At 28.6% G+C, this 22,543-nt stretch overlaps 1 protein-coding gene across 1 annotated transcript; it reads left to right on the plus strand.

Annotated features, from left to right (window-relative positions):
• The first annotated feature begins 241 nt into the window (after nt 1-241).
• On the plus strand, nt 242-19,729 carry AcCoAS (acetyl coenzyme A synthase). The gene is made up of 16 exons (XM_067287948.1): nt 242-645; nt 4,652-4,743; nt 4,852-4,955; nt 5,851-5,923; nt 6,025-6,100; nt 6,181-6,295; nt 6,363-6,478; nt 6,549-6,741; nt 6,817-6,950; nt 10,230-10,362; nt 10,455-10,511; nt 10,593-10,673; nt 11,658-11,766; nt 17,386-17,585; nt 18,804-18,849; nt 18,955-19,729. The coding sequence occupies exons 1-16, from the start codon at nt 323-325 to the stop codon at nt 19,152-19,154; spliced, it is 2,052 nt and encodes a 683-aa protein (XP_067144049.1). The 5' UTR covers nt 242-322; the 3' UTR covers nt 19,155-19,729.
• Nucleotides 19,730-22,543: the final 2,814 nt, after the last annotated feature.

The raw sequence follows: 22,543 nt of genomic DNA on the forward strand, positions 1-22,543 counted from the left end.
GAACACTCTTTTTTTAATTTCTACGCGTGTATTATAGAACGGAACGTATATTAAACATAAAGGAAGGAATTTAATGGTGTTTCTAACGATTTTACGCAAGTTCGTTTACTCCGTTCGTACCTCTTCCCGACGGTAGCATTGAAAGGCGTATCCTTCTGTTCGGCGATCGTATCAGGTTGTAGGAAAACACTTACGTCATACAACTGTATAAAAACACACACGCGCGGCGCTGCCAGCTTCATTCATCGTTTCCTACTTAACTTGTGTTTGTATCTGTATCGTCGTGGCCGTCAGGTGGAGTCGAATCGCGTCCGAATCCAACATGGAGGTTGCTACCGAAAGCATGATCGATAAGATTTATTTTCCTAACAAGAATATCGAGAAAAATGCTTACGTTTCGAGCTTTAAAGAATACAGTCACATGTACCAGACGTCGATTAACGATCCCGAAACGTTTTGGGGTGATATAGCTAAACAGTTTCACTGGAATTCCTTTTGGAAAAAAGATTTCTGCACTTATAATTTTAATGTGGAAAAGGGTGAAATCAGCATACGCTGGATGGATGGTGCTTCCACTAATATTTGTTATAACGCGCTGGATCGTAACGTGGAGAAAGGCTACGGTGACGAGATAGCTTTTTTCTGGTAAGATTTTTAAATGTTTAAATTAAAAATTTCTGGCTAACGTTGTAGATATAAATAGAACATATTATATATAAATATTTTAAAAAGTACAGGGCGTAGTTTATTTTTTTTTAATTAAAAAAAAAAATGAAAGAAACTAGGCTACCGGCGGATGCGACGGCGCGCTTCGCGTCGCGCCCGACTCTATATATATGTATATATTATAATATTAATAAAACATAAATAATCTAGTTTTACGTACAAAAACTTAATACATATTTTATATATAACATATGTATAATAAATTGGCTGATTATTAATTTCCTGCGCTTAATGGTCTATTAACGCTATACAGCGCGATGATGCGTGTGTCGCATTTTATTTTATATACCAAACAGATACTAAATCTATACTGATGTAACTAAATTAGAAATATAAAATATAAATTAATCGAAAAACATATTAAAAATCTTTTTTTTTTTTTTTTTGCATTGAATGATATTCTAAAGAGGTGCGAAAGTCAAAAGTTTGCGTTGCGTATAGATTAAAGGCCACAATTTTTCCTTAAAATAATGAGAGAAAATTTGAGATTTTCTTTTATTTCATTAGTAGAAATATCGCATTAAATGCCCTTCTTTTAAATGCTTATTGGAAAGACAGACAGTTAGACAGCCGCACTTTTCCTATTATCGTAGAGTAAAATTTAAAAAGTATTTCGAAAAGATTGGTGGAAAATGCTTTTTAAGTTCAACCAAAAGTTTGTGGTAATTAATATGAAATATAATAATTCATAAATAATAAACAACACACTATAAGTGTGGAAGAATCCTAAAATAAATAATGATTAATTTAATTTTATTGAGGAAAAACATATATTTTTCAATTATATTTTCGACATTATTTTTATGTCGAAAAGTAGAGAAACAATTTATAAATAAATAAAAAAAAAATATATATATATATATAATTGCAAAATGCAATTCCTTTACTACAGTTATAGAATTTCCTATCCGGCAAAGTGTAATGTGTTAATTATCATTTATAATTTAACTTCCAATTAAATATTATATGCTACCTTACATAAATTTTTTTTTATTTTAATTTTATTGTATATGACCATAAGGTGGCTGATAATATAAAAGAAAAATAATTTTTATTCTATTAATAGAATTCTTTAAATTATTATAATTTTATTAATTACAGTTGATTAATTTAATCTCATTGAAATCTTAAAAAGTAATTTTCTTTTCATAAAACAGACTTTTTTTTTCTTTTTTCTAAGAGTAATGCAATTATCATTATTGTTTTTCCCCTTCTCTTTAAGATGAATTAAGGAAAAAGTATTCAGAAAATGAAAATTTCTATTAAACTGATTCAAACTTTAAGGAAATTTTGGTTGTTAATATTATTTATTTTTCTGAGAATTTTTCCTTATAACAACTACATTGCTCTATAAAAGTACTCTCTCCCATATACAAGTTTTGTATAAAGACTTTTTTTTTTATGAGAAAAACTGTTTATTTACCATCTTGAAATATATGCTTTCGGTTGGGTGTAAACACTTAAGAAAAAAAAAATATTTTAAAACACTTATGCTGAATTTGCTAAAATACTTTAAAAATTGCTTAAAGATCTACTTCCTTATTTTGTTTTTTCTTATTAAATTAGTTTTAAATATACTGTATATAAATTATTTGTTTAAAGAATGATAAATTTATGTTATTATTTAAGTATTGTTTGACATATTTTAGTAGCGCGCGTCGAAGATAAAGCAGTTTTTATTTTTTTAATATTTTCAATATTTTCTCATTTAATACATCGGCACATGCTCTTTCTTATCGTGCTCCTAATATTTTCCCATACGCTTACATGATTATATTATTGCAATTTGGAAAATGGTTTTAACCACTGCATCGTATAATTTACATTTAAAAAAATATCCTTAACAATATTTTAGATCTTAATTAATCATTTATATTAAAGAATATATTTTGTTTGAGGTTTAATATGTATATAATTTTAAAATTAATAATTCCTTATTAAAAATAAACGATGACCTTCGGAAATAATGATAATTAATTTATTGACGATTCAACAACAACTTGATATTGCATTTTTTAAATGTAAATGTAAAATATAATATAATAAATGTAATTATATCACAACTTTGAATAGTCGAGGGATTGTAACGGTCATCGCATAAAGCATTTATACTAGCCATATCAGCAAACACAAGGCACATATAGTTAAAATAAAAAGCAACTACACCTTGTATTCTCTACAATACACTTCATAATAGCTATAGTAAATGTAATGTACAGTACATTAATGGTTTTTATGACTATAAACAATAATCAATATGTATCATGTATGATACTTTTAAAGAGATCGTGTGACCTCTTCACCATCTGGCATTGTTATCATTTACGTATATTATTTAGATTTATGACAAAACTGAGTTACAACCAGGTTGTTGTAAGATGAGTTGTATCTATATTTAAAAATAATCATAATTACTGTTATTTGAATTTTATTTCAATTTAAATAAAAAATAAAATAGTTAAATTCAAATTTCTTTTTTAATGCATTATTAATTCCACTTTTTATTGTTATACTACAAAAATACTATATTGAAATATATCTTTGGAAGAATTAAAATCAAGTTAAGAAATTTTCAAACATTGAAAACCTTTAGACTTCTAGATTGTAAGACTGTGTCTTCATGAATTATGTTTACATTGTTGTAATTTAATAGATATTTTTATATTTTATACACTAGAATAAATTATAAATAATCTGTGAATATTTCTGATAAAAATGAGCTGTTATGAAAAATATTCTTTCTTTGTTTTAAATTTCAACCATTTTTAAAATATTTATAATGATAAATTTACTGTTTCCATTATTTTTTCTGAAGTTCTGATGTAGATTATATATTTTTATATTTTGACAGTATTTATTCATTTTTCAAATATTTATTACTAATGCCAATCTTTGCTAATCTAAAAGGCTGCATTCTGAATGAATGAATACACTTTTTAGCCTTAATACTCTAATCAGTAAAACCAATATTATAGAAATGAAATTGTATGATATAATGTTTTTTCAAATATCTGAATTTCACAATATGGTAAAAAAGTGAGAGAGAAGAAAGAAAGCGTAAAGCAATTTATTTACAGATAAAATAATATTAGTTAACATATATTACCATATTAAATAATAATAATGTTATATTTTAAAAAATTAACTTTTACCCTAAGTACACTAACCATTTTTGGTTAATGTTACCCTAGGTATACAAAATGGCGACTCGTCTCAGATTCCAGCAATCAGAAGACAGGGAACGGTGGGGACACACATTCTAACCTAACCTAACCTATTCTGATAATTTGGTTGCCAATAATTGTGGTAATTTATTAGAATAGGTTAGGTTAGGTTAGGTTAGAAAGTGCGTCCTCACTGTTCCCTGTCATCCGATTGCTGGAATCGGAGATGAGCCGCCATTTTGTATACCTAGGGTAACATTAACCCAATCTTTAAACAGATTTTTTTTTAAGTATAATTACTTTGCATTTCACTGAAATATACTGAAAAGAAAATGCAAATTGTTTTATAATATAATTTAACAATTAATAAAATATGTATAAAAAATATAATTAAATAAAAAAAGAAATAGTTATAGGAGTTTAAATATTTGTTTATTCTATAGTTTGTTTATTTATATCTTTCATAGAATCAGGAAATCATTATTTACATTTTTATTAATTATCCTTATCAAAACAATATCTCAAGGAAATACGGTTTTATGTTTCTTGACATCTAATGTTTTACAATCTAAATCTCTGAAAGAATAGCTGTGTGAAATTTTATTGAACGTAAGCATTTAAATCTAAACAATATGTCTAATAATTTAAAATTTTAAAGCATAATATAAACAATTATTGCTAAAATTAAATTTTAAAAATATATATCTTTTTCATTTAATTATTTTTTTTAAATTTCTATAATGAAATTTATTTTTATATAGGGAAGGAAATGATCCTGGTGACACCAGAAAAATTACATATAAAGAATTACTACAAGAGGTGTCTAAATTTGCAAATGTTCTAAAATTGCAAGGTAAAAAAAAAAATTAAAATGCAGAACATGAAATGGTACAAATATAATTCATTTTTATATAATAGTTATTTTAATAATTTGTCTTTTTGACATTTACAATTTTTATAGGAATTAAAAAAGGTGACAGAGTTGCTATATATATGCCAATGATTATTGAATTGGTAGTAGCAATGTTGGCATGTGCCAGAATAGGAGCAATTCACTGTATAGTAGTAAGTTATATATCATATATAATTTTTAATAATAAAATTTATCATAATCAGATATAATCTGCAAAACTTATATATTTTTTTAACTTTACAGAATAACATAATACTGTAATATAAAACTAATTATTATTAATGATTGATAGCTTCATAATTAATTATTTTATTATTCATTATCTATTTGTAAATACTTTGATAGGAATATCATTCAACTTCCTTATTATCTGTACTGATATTATTTTTAGCTATACTGTGGCTATATATTAGAGTGATTCAAAAGTCTCCAAACAGATGTTCTTTCAATGCATGTGCACATTTATCAGATGTGTTATCCTACATTTGGCATGAGTGAGAGGAATTCATTTATATGCTCATCCAATTAAGTGGCACCTGCATAATTATATTCTGTAATTTAAAAGTGAACCCTTTGTCCTTGCTTAGAGACTTTTGTGTCACCTTCTTTACCACAGTCTGGTAAAGAAGTTCACACTGGAAGCTGTAGTCAGATAAGAAATGTTCACTTAAGCCAATGTTATAAGCCAAACATAAGTTTTCATTAAACTAAAATTAAAAAAACATTTAAATAAACATTTATCATCACTCAATCCCATTTTTTATCTGTTAAGATTCATATTTTTAAAAAATTTTAATGCACAATATAATTTAAACAACAGATTTAAGAAAGAAAGTCGACTGTTAATATGCAAGATATAATTTAATTATTACAATGATTCTGATTTAGTTGCACAAATATTGGATAACAAGATTGTTGAATGTTGCAAAACTAATAAATTCTTATAAACCTTATTAGTTAATAACTAAAGTAAAATAAATCAATATTCAAAAACAGTTAAGTTCTAATATTAAAATAATTGCAGCTGAAATGTTTTGAAATTTGCAGTTTGGAGGATTCTCATCTGATTCCCTGACTGAAAGAATATTAGATGCAAAATGCACACTTCTCGTTACAGCAGGTATATTTTCAGCCTGCTGTTTTTTTTTGTTAATTTTCTACATTAATATTCATTTAGACTACTTTAATTATGCATTAAACAATAAATTTTAAATGTAACAGATGGGGTGTGGAGAGGAACAAAATTGGTAAATCTTAAAAATATAGTGGATGATGCCATTGAAAAATGTAAAGATAAGTAAGTAGAAACTTTAAGAATTAAAATTAACAACTTTTATATTGCACGTAATGGTTGAAAGTATATAATTTTTAAAACAGAGGACATAATTTAATTGCTAATATTGTTGTATGCCATCTAAGTCCACCATCAGAGATAAATGGATGCAATACAAAAGTGTGTCAGCCAGCTAAAAGGCCCACATATGATTTAGAAGTAAGTATAGCATTTGTTAATAAAAATGTAAAAATTACTAAATTTTTAATGTATGAGTATATTTTAGATCACATGGAATTCAGAAATAGATAAATGGTGGCATGATGAAATGTCTAATGTAGATGAAGAGTGCAATCCAGAATGGATGGAAGCAGAAGACCCTTTATTCATTCTTTACACAAGGTAATTATCTAATAATGTTTTGAATTTAAAATTCTCTAAATGAAAATAATGGTGCAAACTCTTTATTTAGTGGATCTACGGGCAAGCCAAAAGGTGTATTACATACTACTGCTGGATATATGATATATGCAGCAACAACCTTAAAGTATGTCTTTGATTATCACAGACCAGATGTTTATTTCTGTACAGCAGATATTGGCTGGATTACTGGCCATTCATATGTTGTGTACGGACCATTACTAAATGGCGCAACTAGTGTTCTTGTAAGTTTAATTTAATTATTGTCATACTTTATTCTATGTAAATTTCTCAACGTATACATGTTAAAATATTTTCAGTTTGAAGGAATACCAACTCATCCAGATCCTGGAAGATACTGGGATATTGTTGATAAATATGGAGTTTCTAAATTTTATACAGCTCCAACTGCTATTAGAGCATTAATGAAATTTGGAGAAAATTATGTAAAAAGGTAATTTTAAAAATATGAAAGACTCCAAGAGTTATTTTAGATATTGTTTATTATATATATAATACATTGGATAAAACTATAAATCACCCAATATTATAGACTAAATGGAAATGGAAAAACAAGTCCTCATTAGTGAAATCAGTCATAAAGACAGACTGAGTAAAGGATTTAGTTAAACTAAATTCTGAAATCGTTTTTAAGAACACAAATATGTACATACACTCATTGACAAAATAAAATTAACCACCTAAATATATGTATGCCAAGTTTTGCAGTAATTGAACAATTCTGTCTCTGACAGGCATGTTTATAGTTGTGGTCCATTGCATGCACACCAAGTAATGCCAGTAGAATGCCTTAAAATTGCTATCCCAATATATGCAGAAATTTACTGTGTTAAGAATTTTCGGAATACCTAATATTTGGAGGTCTTTGATGTTAGTCATTCCTGTACAAATCTAAGACATTGCATACAACTGACAAAGGCTTTTGTTAAGCTCAGTCTGTTGTATGTAATGTTTTCATCATCATCATTGGGTTGAGGGGAATCTGTGGAATAGTCACCATACTTACCAGTCATAACTATATTGGATGTTTTCCTAAAACATAGGGTCTATTCAACTTCTACAACTACCATTGCAAAATTGCAGCAGAATGTGCAGAAGTTACTGCAGACATCATTCAAAATATTTGATTCAATCACCTCCTCTTCTCAGTTGTGTGTTGATGTTGAAGGATGGCATTTTTAGTATATCATTAACTAAATTTGGATGCAATATTTAATGTTAAAGAAACTTCTCTGCATAGCATTCATTCTTTGTATTGCAGAAGTAAGCTACTCTGCATGCTCATAAATGTAAAGTTGACTTATTGTTTCATAATATGTTCTCGGAGAAATTTAAGTAAAAAAACAACAATTCAATAAAATTGATTTGAGGCAAGCTTTAGATGAATTTCATTATTTTCTACAACTTTACAATTGGAAAATTTGATGAATCTGCCATAGTAAATAAGATATTTGAATGCTCTTTTAAATGAGTTTCAAGGTATATCAACAATATTAGTAAATCATGTATGATAAATCTAACAAGTATCACTTTCATAAACATAACTTTCACATTTTCAGTTATAGTGAAGAAAGTATAATAAAGTTTCCACCTTTCTGAATCATCCTGTATATAAAATTCTTATATTAAAAAAAAAAAAAACATTCAAAATTTACATATATATTTGATGCACAATACAGCTCTTAAAACATTCAAACTGGATTATAATAAAGATAACTTCTTAATTAAATATATTCTAGTTATTAATTTAAAGATAAAAATTATGAACGTATATAAATTTTTTAAAAATTATATTCTATTTGGATAATTCAGATGTTAAATATACATTTCAGAGGAGAATAGAAAATGTAATGAATTTTTCCTATAGAAAAATGTTAGTTTTGGCATTTTCTCTCTTCTAAAAGTAACATATGCTGTATATCTCGGCGGATAAGACGATAATTGAAACAAAAAATGGCCCCGAAAATCCGGGGTCGTCTTATAGGACAGATACAAAAAAATTAGATTAAAATTTATATAAATTAAAACCATTATAAAAAGACAGACAAACTGGTAATTATTTACTAGAAGAGAGTAGGGTATGTGCACAAAATAGAATAGCCCATAGGATGTTTTTGTAAATAGTCTAGGTCATTACCCGAATGCCCGAATTAGTGCGAATGTTTGCAAAAATTGCCAGATGCAAGAAAATAAAATTGGTTCATTCGAAAAATTACAAATAGGACATAATTCCGTATACGCTATACAGTATTATTATTCAGATTATGATTACTGATCTAAACTAAATTCATAGGCTGTTGATAGTTTGGGGGTCGTCTTATAGGACAGATATATGCTAAAACTATAAAAGTTCGACGAAAATTTATACATTGTCTTATCCGAACGTCCTCTTATCCGCCGAGATATACGGTAACTATCTCTATTTTACTCTTTATATATTTATACAAGTGAAATTTTGATCTGAATAACTTATTTGTGTTCTTAAAAACTATTTCAGAATTTAGTTAGACTGAGTAAAGGATTTAGTTAGTCTTTTTATGACTGATTTCATTAATGAGAACTTGTTTTTCCACTTCCATTTAGTCTATAATATTGGGTGATTTATAGTTTTATCCATTTTTGTGAAAAGACCTACAAATAAATGATTTTGTTAGCAATATGAAACATGCTGATTCAAAAAGAGTGAATTGCTGAGGTTTGTGCATGTTTGTGTAGATTAACATACATAGAAGTATACACAAACCTTACCTAAAAATTCAGGAAGCCTGATCCCACCATGACCAATATCAGACTGTTAATTAACAAATTCAGGCGAATGGATAGAGTTAACTCTGTCCAATGTTCTGGAAGACCCACCATACCTTATGAGGAATCAGTTTAATGTGTAGAGATTGCAATAACATGGGTGGGAGGACTATCAACCAGGAGAGCTAAGCTAGGAGTTCAATGTGGATCCTGTGTCCAGATGTTGCATAAGCTGAAGAACAACTATGCCATCTGCCAAGCAATGCATCATGTTCTCTTGGTATAGATAGTTTTGTTGGAACATGTGTTTAGCAATAATATGTTAATCTACCCAAATGTGCAGAAATCACAGCACATTCTCTCTTTTCTTGGGTCAGCATGTTCTACATGACCTGCAAATAAATGTTTTTGTTAGGATTTTCACAAAAATAAATCAAGACTTTATAACCATCCTGTAGTTAATTTATTCATAAACATATAGTATTGAAAATATTAAACTTCATAATTTTTTCCTTCTATTTTGTAAAATCCTGTAACTTCCATAAAAGATAATTTATGCAATCATACTTGTAAATGAGAAGCCAAAGTTTTTCAAATAAGGATGTTTTAAAATAATTTGGATAATAGCGAGGTTGAGGCCGAAGTTTTAAACGCATAAATGTGTATGTCAGACGTTCAGCGCCACTTTCCTGTAAGCCTAGAAGTTTGGCAATGGCATTTGGAATGTCGAGCATGATTCCACTGACGTTCCAAATGCCATTGTCAAATTTCTAGGCTTACGGGAAAGCGGCGCTGAATGTCCAACGTATATGTTTTTGCGTTTAAAACTTCGGCCTCAACCTCGCTAATTATTATTAACAACAAAACAAAAAGTATGAGATAAATCATTACAAGTATGTTTGTTCTTGCTGTTTTTAATTCATACAAATGTATATATATATATACACTTTTTACAATATTTTCTTAGATATAAGAGAGAAACATTAAGAGTTTTAGGAACTGTAGGAGAACCTATCAATCCAGAAGCATGGGTTTGGTATCACAAAGTAATAGGAAATGGGCAATGCTCTATAGTTGACACATTTTGGCAAACAGAAACAGTAAGAAATTAAATATTGCTATATTAATTTTTTATTAATATTTTTAATACTTAATTTATAAATTTACAAATATACCTATTAATTAAAAATAGGGTGGTCATGTGTTAACTCCATTACCTGGATGTACACCCACTAAACCAGGATCAGCAGTGAGTCTTTTGATTCAGAAATTAGTTTGCCAGTATAATTAATCTTAATTTTATGGAATAAAATAATTATTTCTAATTCAGACATTTCCATTTTTTGGAGTTATACCGGCTATTGTTGATGAAAATGGTAAAGAGATAACTGGACCAGGTGAAGGATATTTGGTATGTTTTTAAAATCTTTTTAAAACTAATACTTGGAAGTTATTGATTGTAAACTTTATATATTCTTTATTAATGAAAAAGCTTCTTTGAAGAAAAATATTTCTCAAATAAACTTTTTGGAACTTATTTAAGAAACTAGTTACCTCTTTTATTTTTATCCTTGCATCTATAAATTATAAAAAATAATATTTAGGTGGTATTTATTAATAATAGTGTTAGTTTCATTTTTCCCAATAATTCTATTTTAAATAAACAACAAACTTAAATGTTGATGATACAACATCGTCGTGACTTTAAAAAAAATCATGCAACGTACATTATTTATTCTATTACTTCACTTATTTTTCAATTAGTGAACTAAAACAATAAATGAAATTTAACAGATTTCTTTAATGTTTGTTGTACTGTACATGATTCAGATATTTAATTCGGAATTCAAACTTTTTTTAAAAATTATTACTGCATTTTGAAATACTTTTGTGTTTCGTTTCCTAATGCAATGAGTGAATGATTCATCACAACATGAGTTTGAAAAGTCATACTAGCAAATTTTACATATATATATATGTCTTTTGAATTTATGTGAAAAATAATTGGACTATATAATTAATTATTTCTTCTAATATAATTGATTATTGTGATGTTTTAGTTTTGGAAGTCTTTTCACATATTTAATGTGTGAAATTTTTAAGAATTTTTAATCTATTTATTTTTAAATCATAAAAATTTGTTTAAATAAATCTTATCACCACCTAACACTTCTTACACGTGAATTTTTTAATGTTATTTAATAGTAATGTGAAAAACCTTTTAATGAAATGATATTAATAACGTAGTAGGATTAAAAATTGATTTATTGATTCAATATATATTACTAATCCGAAGCTTTTAAATCTGCATTGAGATCTCGTTTGCAAAAATATTTAATCATTGGAAAAATATATTTCCATAAATAATTTTATAAATACATTATTTTTTTTAAAGGTTTTCAAAAGACCTTGGCCCGGTATGATGAGGACTGTGTTTGGAGATCACAAGAGGTTTGAAACAACATATTTTCAGAAATTTCCTGGTTATTATTGTACAGGAGATGGTAAGATTTTAATATAATATTATAATTGAATTTATTAGGCTAGATTTTTATTTTTTTTACCTAAATATAAAACTGAAAATATTATAAACAAACTAAACTTCTCATATCTTAAAATTATAAAAACATAGATGTCATTTAGATTTTAAATTTTACAAAATAAGAAATAGAACTTAAAAAAAGCAGTTACTAGTTTTAAATACAATCTATTGCCTTTGAAAATAGGGTGGCCACTAAAACATTTGTCCAGAGACAAAAGATCTTTTCAGCATTGTACAAGTGTATGCATGTAGTGCACACTTCATCCAGTGCTAAAATAACTGAAGGGAATCAATTTAAGGTGATTTAGCATAACATATAAATAATATCTGACTGTAGAGAATAATGTCAACATTGCAAAAATTGATCCAAAAATGTGAGCTTTATTTTACTAGAGAAACACATTTAAAACATGTTCAAAATTCAAAAATTGTTGTATTGCCTTCAGCAACAATACAAAGATGTAGATGGTCAAACATAGCATTATGGATGGCACTTAGCATTCCTGGTGTCACAAGTCTGTCATATAGGTCTGTCCAGTTTGCCATCATCACACAACACTGCTGGGATCATACACTAATGCTTTTAGATGACTCCATTGGAAAAATCCAGAAGGGTCATATGTGAGAAACATGGCCATGGAATAGGGCCATGTTGTTCTATTCAGCAGTTGCCAAATTTCTCTGTGAGCCAATAATGCACATTTATCAGGTGCATCATTACATAGATATATGCCATTGGTGCAACCTGTTATAGTTGCACCAATAGCAAGTGATCAAGCCATCAACAGTCTTATTTAGGATGTTCAGCTATTGGTCAATGTCATTAGGGTGCAGTCTATTTGTAGAGCATGGTCTGCCTAGTGGCATTTTTTTATATAAATTAAATATCTATTCAGGTAATAGATTAAGCATTAATTATTTTATTACTAGAACAAGCATGCACCACATGCATACACTTAAGAAATGCTGGAAGATCTCTTTTGCCCCTGGACACCATGTATAAAAATATAGTATTGGTGTGGTTTAAGTAACATATCCACATAAAATAGAAAGATGGCATGATTTTCTAAACAGAGGGAAAATCAACTTCTTCAGAGCATATACTGTAGTTTAGGAATGCATTCATTTATCTTTAATTTTAACATTCTGATTGCAAAACTAATGGAATTGGCAATATTCTTCACTGTGAAGAAGTTATCAATAGCAAATACATTATCACGAGATAAAGATTAAGTAAATTATCCTGATGAAAGATAAGTAAAAATACCTTGCTCTAGACTTTTATCTGGAAAGATATTCTTAATTCTAGCATTAAATTATAAAAACTGTCCCACTAATAAAAATAAATATATTGTGTAAATGTATAGACATTAATTTTTAGAGGCTTAATGCAACAAATTTATTCATTATTTGTACAACTGGATATGAATTTCTCAAATTCTAATAAATGCAGGTATGAATTTCTTGAAAAAACTCATCATAACTATTGTAAATACTTAATGATAATATTAAATTATAAAATTTTATAATTTAATATTATCATTATGTGAATCCATCTAAAGCAATCTGGAGTACAAATTTTCTGTTCAAAATCATTTTGCAAAACAAAAAGATTGTGAACCACCGACCTATGTAACAACAGATCACATTCACAAATAGACAATATAGTTCATTAAAACAAAGAAAACATTCACAAACAGATATGTGAATGTTTTCTTTGTTTCAATGAACTATATTAAAAACCTGCAATATACACATATACAACCAGTGCTATAAACTAGCTTTTCACATGCCCTGTGCATGATTTTATTTTTGACTCCATTTTTTTGAAAAAAAAACAAAATAACTGACATTTAAGTTGTAGCTTTAATCGAAATTGTTATGAAATCTGCTTCCATGGCAGCAGACTTTAAAATTTGAAAATAAAAATAGAATACTGACCATTTTTTGATATCTCCATTTTTATGATCCTCTTTGTCCTGGGCCCTAAACCTATGCACCTGCCTGTACAGTTAAAGCACTGTATACAACACTGGAATCACTCCAAACTTCATGCTTTTATTAGTTCTACTTTTGAATTTTCACAAATCTACTTTGAAAATTTCATAATACTGGGTTTAGTGAATTCCAGTATAGCAGTGTGTATGAAAGAACATGCATTATAACAAGAATTTGAATACAGGAAGTTCAGATACTGGGACACAATTGTATTTATTTTTTTAATGATGAAATATACAGTTGGTCCTGTATCTCAAATCTCACAGGAACAAGAAAAAAATTTGAGATAGACAGGTTTCAAGATATAGAAGTTCCCACATAGTAAACAGTAATAGCTATAACTGGAGGTACAGTATTTTATTAAAACAAAAGCAAGTACAGTACAGGGTGTTTCAAAACTATATGTCAGAAATGAAAAGGCAGGTAGAGGTGACCTAAATAAGCAGATTTCGTGAATGAATGTGGGTGCGAAAATGCAGTGAGAGGGCACTGTTGAGTTCGGCGGATGAAAGTGCTTCGCTGGCTTGAATCATCATTCTCCGCACAGATTTTGAGCAACATGCATCGTTACACCAATACCGAGCTTGCCGACATGCATTTTGTGTATGGTGCTGCACAAGGAAATGGAGCAGCTGCTCACTTCAGCAGGATCATCAGGAATCACTTGGATGCTGTCTATGGCCAGCATTGGATAGAATGGAGTGACCTGTTCCTTGAGCACTGCACTCCCCAGATTTGACGTGCTTGGATTTCTTCTTTTGGGGTCACATTAAGAGCATGGTGTACGGTAGTCCCATAACATCTGAAGAAGATCTGGTTGCCCGATTGTCTGTTGCTGCTGGAAATGTGCGTGACATGCCTGATGTTTTCTACTAATGTACGCCAATCCATGCGTTGTCACTGTGAATCTTGTATTGCTGTTGGTGGTCGCTCTTTCTAGCAGCTATTGTAAACTTCTTGATAAATAAATTGTTGCTTTCTTTTGTCTTTTCACTTACCTGTTGTTAATACTGACTTACGTAATTGCACCTCAACGCTGCATTTTCGCACCCACATTCATTTATGAAATCTGCTTAATTAGGTCCCGTCTACCTGCCCTTTACATTTTTGACATATAGTTTTGAAATACCCTGTATATACCTAATATAGGTATAAATAAAACATTTTTGACATACCTTAAAACAGAAATAGTTTGTCAATAGTTTGTCAATAGTTTCTGATGCCCAACTTTCTTCAACTAATAAGACACACACACAGTGGTGATATTCAGCGGGTTCGCACAGGTTCGGCCGAACCCGTTGTTAAAATTTTCAGTTTTCCGAACCTTGTTAAACACACGTAACATTTCTGGGTTTGTTTTTTTTTTTAATATATTAAAATATGCATATTATACTCTGTAATACTACTAAACCAGAGCCTTATACCCCGTTTGCACCGAGCATTTCAATCTAGATTGTGAGCAAGGTCGGGGACTATGTCTTGGTGCAATCTCTCTCTCGACCGTTTCAATCTCGACTGAAACAAGGTTTAATCGCGATCGATTCAAGAGAGTTTTTGAAAGTAGATCCAGTCATAAGAGAGATCCCAGAATGCCACGCGCGCAAGATAATACAAGATGGCTGTGGAATACGTGTCGGGTTATGGACAGCGAAAGAAAAAGGACAATGTATCTCGAGAGATGACGACATCTGTCTATAACCAGGAGTACCATTTTGCGGTGAAGAATTTCTCTGCCTAAAAAAAAAAAAAAAAGGTTGACAGCACTAAAATACTATTGTTACCTGGTCTTCACCCAGGGCTCGTTAAGTTCCAAATACGCCACTGATTGTTAGATATATCGCAAGAAAAGGTATTGTATTTATTTCTAGCTAAAACTTCCATTTCGTTTGTCGATGATTGTCAGGGAAAAATTTTCTGCTAGCGAACCCCTTGTTAAATATTTCGAATATCACCACTGCACACACACTCCAAACACATAGCCAATTGGAGAAAAGCAACATTAATTGCAACTAGGTACAGTAAAACCTGCATAAACCAGAATTGCACAGTACTGTATATTTTTTCTGGTTTGACAAATTTCCATTTTGGACAGCTTTTCTGTACTGTATTGCAAGAGATGATTTCTCAATTGCAATTTATGCTATCAAAATGAAGTCACTGGGCTTTGAATTTGTAATTGGAATATACAGGTTTGGGAGAGAACTATCTGAGATAAACAAGGAAAATATATTGAATTTAGGCTGAAAATGTAGGGAAGAAAATAAATTTCAAGATAAACATGTTTGAGATAGACAGATTCAACTGTAGATAAATATCCATATATAAAATTCAAATAAACTGGTTAAGCATTTAATTTCTTATTCTTTCTTGAAAAAAATATTAGTTTTAAAAATAACTTATTATATACCTTTTATAATGAAGAACATAGATCTAGCAACTGATTGAATGGAAAAAATCATTTTCATATCTTTCACAAGAATTTCTTAAGTCCTTTATATAAAAAGTGTTATTCTTCAGTAAGATTATTTCATGATAATTATGTTATTAATATAAATAATTTCAAGCTTAACAATGAAAAACAAACAAAAATTATTTCTCCTATTAATCTAAACTAAGATCTACAGCATCTTGTTACGTACAAGCCCTAAATTAAAGATTATCTTAAAAAGATATTTTTATTGGAATTTCCTATTAGTCCATATATTGTCAATTGTTAAAAATTGATTAAGTTATTTGGATGTTTTCTTTGTTTCAATGAACTATACTGACGACGAGATCAAATTATTGAGTTGATTTCTAGTCTAAACTTCTAAATTTTGTTAATGATGACAAAATGCAATAATGAAAAATTGGCATAACAACTTTAAAATTAATTTAAAACTATGGTAAATATTTGAGAAAATAAACATTTTTCAACAACATTCAATATATTACAAATCAAAAAAAGTACATTATGTAATGGAAGATGATGATCTTGTTTCTTTGAATTGTTTAGGCAATTCAAACAATCTAGAACCAAACAATATCAGCTACAAACAAACTTCTAGAAACAAAATCCAGTAACAGCTGTAACAACACAAGACAAGTGGAGATTATAAAAATCATTTGATATTCCTCTGTGAGTCAATCAACATCTAAATATATTTTTGATATCTTGATATTCATATCTGTGAAAAAAATTCTCTTAAGATATTTGCAACAATTGTCTTATGATGATACAGAAGTTTTACAAAGATGATACTTTGAATTTATTCTATCCTTTAAAAAAATTTAATCTAAGCAAATAGCATTTCTAGGTAAAACATACTTTTCACTTCAAAAATGTTAACAAGTTATTTGTCATTATGGCTGTAGATTGAAAGGTTTTTTTTATTAACTGTATTCTCTATGTTTGGAATTGGACTTGTTTTACGCTATGACTTCAGTGTGAAAACAGAATAAAATAGTTTCAAAAACAATGTATAATTCTGTTGACATTTTCTTTAAAATGTACTTTGTAACTATTGCATTTATTTGGAATTTTAAAATTATTTTTAGCAATACAAATACTTAATCAAAGTTAATCTATACAAAATCATTGCAGGTGCTAGAAGAGATGTGGATGGATTCTTTTGGATAACAGGAAGAATAGATGATATGCTTAATGTTTCAGGACATTTGTTATCCACAGCAGAAGTTGAATCAGCTTTAATAGAACACAAAGCAGTAGCAGAATCTGCAGTTGTGTCACATCCTCATCCTGTTAAAGGAGAATGTTTATATTGTTTTGTTGTTTTAAAAGAGGTAATTAGCTCATATTGTTGCTCTTAATGAGGTCTTATTAATAACAATACAATGGAGTTCTTGGATTCCTATGAAGTGTATTTGAAACACAATCTAAAGAATGACATCATCAAGGGCTATGATTCTCTTTAACATCAAAAAGACAGTTTTTAATCTCATTTAATTATTTTTTGCGTGTGCCTTAATATATTGCAGTTTGGATAGAGACCTTTTGATGGAAAGAAAAAATTACAATGATCAATTGTTTGCATAAAATTAAAATTTAAGACAGCACAAAGCATAGACTAATCTATGATTTAAAAAAATGAGTTCTATCATTCTACTACAGTAACATGTGTTCATATTGTATCTAAACTGTGGCTCTAGAGCAGGCCTGGCCAACCTGCGAGCTGCATGTGGCCTGCCACGTTAAATTGTGTGGCCATCTAAGCGATATTATATATCTATTAGAACTTTAGATTTTAAATAAATGAAAATTTGTATGTGTCATTGTTATTATGAGCAAGTATGAGTACGAACTCTTGGTATAACAATAAAATCTTATTCATTTTGTATTTGTTTTACTTTTTTAAAAGCGTGTTTGCCTAAATTGTGGCCCACCGCAATGTTACGCGTGATCAAAGTGGCCCGCAAAACAATTTGGGTTGGCCAGGCCTGTTCTAGAGTGACTCATGTAAAAACATAAGCTAGAATTAATTTTTATGCTTCTTTAATCTACTATAACTTAGAATATATACAATGATAAAGATTTAAAAACGTTTAACTTTTGCAAATTTTCAATGAATAATGAACTACAGTAGAATCTGCTTATAATTGGACTTACTGGTATTGGTGATAACTTATATTAAGTACAATAAGACTATATAATTAGTAAAAATTCTGGTTTTTTGACTTAAAAAACACATAGTAATATCAATTTAAACTATTGTACTTCAAGCAAATAATGATCAGAATTTAAAACGTTAAGACTGACAACTAGAACTGATGATAATTGCACTTTATTGGCCACGTGTTGAGACCGATTGCTCATTGTAATCAGTTTTGATTATAGTTGCTATTATCTTCAGGTAAACAGCATGAGAAGACAGGTTTTACAAGTATTTTAAGTTAAGATATTTTAACTTAGAGTTGGCACATCCCAAAACTTATATTATTAGATGATTGATAAAATAAACAGATTCTATTGTGTATATTAATTTTTCTATTTCTTTCTTTTAGGGACAAAAATTTACAAATGAATTAATTAAAGATTTAATTTTAAAAGGTAAGATTTTTAATTTTTGATTACTAATACAGAATAAAATATATTCTTCTAATAGAAAATAATTTTAAATATTTCAAACATAATAATATTAAATTTATATTTTAGTACGTACAAAAATTGGAGCTTTTGCAGCACCTGAATATATACATCACGCTAGAGGGTTACCCAAGACACGTTCCGGAAAAATCATGCGACGCATACTCAGGAAGATAGCGAGAAACGATCGCGATCTCGGTGATACGAGCACTTTAGCAAACGAAAATATCGTCAACGAATTATTTGACACACGACCGGCTAATGCATAATCTTTCACCAATTCCGTAGTTGATAAAATTGCCACTTTCTATTACTGCTTTTTATCTGCTGTGATATGTACAGAATAGTAACTTCTAGATCTAAAAAGTTGCATTTATTCACTTGCCTTTAATCATACTTAGCAACATACGTATCTGTTGCTATATGCATTTTTTTTTATATGCATATAATATTACTTACCTATCTAAGATTTTATATTATTATTATTATCACTAGGAATTATAAATTTATACTTAAACGAATTATTAAATGATTATTTATTACCACGTTATGATATAAAGTTGTATATTTATGAAGTCGTTAGATAAATTTTAGAATATTTTTTGAGATTAAAACTTGAAGATCAAATTAAGCATAATTTGTAAAGTAATGAAAGTTTAGGGATATAATTTTATTTAATCTTATGTCATATCTGAATTTACAACATTATTAATCTATTATATGGAAGAATAGTAAATAGAAGGACCGCTGTACTTATTAGTTTTCAAAATTGAGAATTATAAAACAAAATTTACCTTCACAATTAATAATAGTGAAGTAATGAATATATCTCTAATTTTTAAATTGTTTATTTTTGTTTTTGCTAGAATTAACATGAGTAAGGTATCAAAATACTTGAATATTAAGAATTTCTTTGATAATTTATATTTAATAGGCTTTTACAGTTACTTGAAATGTGTGTAAAAGTATAGATAGGTTTAATAAGTTAAAAGGAAATGTATATCTAAAATTATACAGAAGTGATGATGCTGTCTTTTAAGAACTCTAAGTTTGTACTTTTAGCATTAAAGATGTGATTACGTTAATTTGCATGGATCTAAACAGAAAAAGCATATATCTGACGGATAAAATGCTTTAACATTACAGCGATCACGTGATTTTGGATTAAATCCATACAGAACACATACTATTCTTATTACTAAACATTATCCAACAGTTCATGTTTTCGAAGAAAGTTAACTTTATTCAATCCATATTGAACAAATTTAAATTCGAAAAATAATAGAGACGATACATATTAGTTTTATTAACATCTCAATTATCATTTTACCTTCAACTTTCATATCCTTCATAATTTTAATATATTTAACTATTACTTTTATTAAATTATAAAAATAAAACTTTTCTACATTCTAAAAAGTGAAATAATTATAATTATGATAATTTGGTTAAGTTTATTTCACATTTTATAAAATAAAAAGTAATCATTACCATTCTGAAATGTCCGTAAGTGATCAAAAGAACGTCGAATAAACATTCTTTTCGTCACTAACAGACGAATAAACTGCCCTGCATAAATATAGAAATGAAAAACAAACAATATTTACCATATACATTCATTCCATTGACAATTACAAAATTTAGAAAGATTTTTCAATTCATGCCAGTTAGTGTAAATCAGCTTTAATTAATTTATGTATAAACAGTTCATTTTCAGTGACAAATAAAAGCTCAATAGTCGCATCAAAATATTCAGAATAGCTTGTGGAAATGTGAAGAGAACTTTTATAGATCTGCTTGATTTGGCTCTACATTATTTCTTAAATAGAATAATTTGATCTTAGAAAATATATAAATAATTTGTTGTAAACACTATACTCAAACTGAACAAAAATAACAACTGGAAGGTTAAGTATTTTAAGTCCCACATTCCTACATTCAATTATATCTGTAATATTAGTATTATTATTACTGTAATTTAGTAATAATTTTTTGTATTATTCAATTATATGAATTATTAAAATGGACTTGTTTGAATGTTTGACATGACAGACATGAAATAATTTTACGATTTCATTTAATTTACATTGTTCTTTGAAATTAAAATAAAGTTCTGTTATTTATTGACTTGTATTTTAATTACTGATTTAAGTATTTTTTTTTTTTTTTTAAATCAAAAATACTTATGGAAAATTTCATCAAATATACACACAGTATATTCATTTTTTAAATGTTTGATTGAAAATTTAATGAACAAAATAAATGCTTAATGCAATCATCATCACAGGGAGGAAAAAAGCTTCGAAGTTATTTAAAACTAAACTGAAACATTTATTCATCAAGAAGGAAGCATAAATGAATTGAAATAGGATGCAAGTAATATTGTTCTACAACAGTGGTTCTCAAAGTGGGTGCTACCGCCTCCGTGGGCAGCGAGTAAATCTAGGAGGGTGCTGGAGGCAGGGTACTGAACGGTGACTAAGGCAAAAGTTGGGGTCACTGACAGCCATTCCCTTTCCTCTGTTAAATGGATAAAAGGAAACATTGCATTTAATGGTTTCCAGATGTTGAGAACAATGTATGGGAAGGGTACAAAGTGTGAAATTCATAGAAAAGCAGTGGAATAGCGTAGTGGGGGCAGCAGGGGTGGCACTTTTAGGGGGCAGCAAAATTTCACAATAAATTATAATACAATACACAATGATGATGATTGTTCTTGCCGAAAAGTTCTTTTGAATTACTGTATATTTTAATCTTTTAAATTGAGATACCTAAATAAGGGGGCAGCAAATTTTCCTCCACCCTGGGCGGCTTACACCCACACTACGCCACTGTAGAAAAGTTTTCCTAAGACTATTTCCAATCCTTTCTCATAAAAGGGAAAATGGGTTAGGGGCGTTGGGTATAACTTTATGGAACAAAGGGGGTGGTGGATCAAAAAAGTTTGGGAATCACTGTTCTACAGGATTTGATACATTTTCCAAAAATTCCAGATCTGTTACCAATGTATCAAAAAGAACAGATACCTAGCCAAGCAGATATTTCACTGTCTTTCACCTCGGTTAATCTGGCTTTTGCATTCAAACTATTCCTCATATAACTTGATCATTTTAATAATTTTAAGTTTTCCAGATTTAATCCAGTTTTTAATCATATGAGAATTAATTTACTTTTATCATCTTATGACCGAGTGAAATGATAAACAGGATCAAATGCATTCTACATATTTAAATTTATATTTTTTGACATCTTGACAGCCATTTAAATACTTTAAAAATACTTTAAAATGGAAAATGTTACAATTATCTAAGAATTTATTAATGTCATCATTGGTAGTAATTATGGTATATAAATTGTGTATGATTAGATTCTTCGAATGGTATTAAAATATTCAGAATTATTATTATAAGAATGTTTGTTGGATACAAATAATCACAAAGTTTATCAAACTGAAATAACAATATATTAATATTTCATTTGGCAAAATAATATTAAAATTACACTCAGAACTAATAAAATTTATGAATACCTTTTGTCAGAGTATTAAAATAGCAACAGTTTATTATTTTAAAAAAACAGGTTATTTCCTATGTTTGGTGCTAGCACACTTTTCCTATAAACAAACTTATCAAACTGGACAGCCTTGGGACAGAATGAC

Source organism: Centruroides vittatus, unplaced genomic scaffold, assembly GCF_030686945.1.
Source record: "Centruroides vittatus isolate TY-2023 unplaced genomic scaffold, ASM3068694v2 scaffold_752, whole genome shotgun sequence".
NCBI lineage: Eukaryota > Metazoa > Arthropoda > Arachnida > Scorpiones > Buthidae > Centruroides > Centruroides vittatus.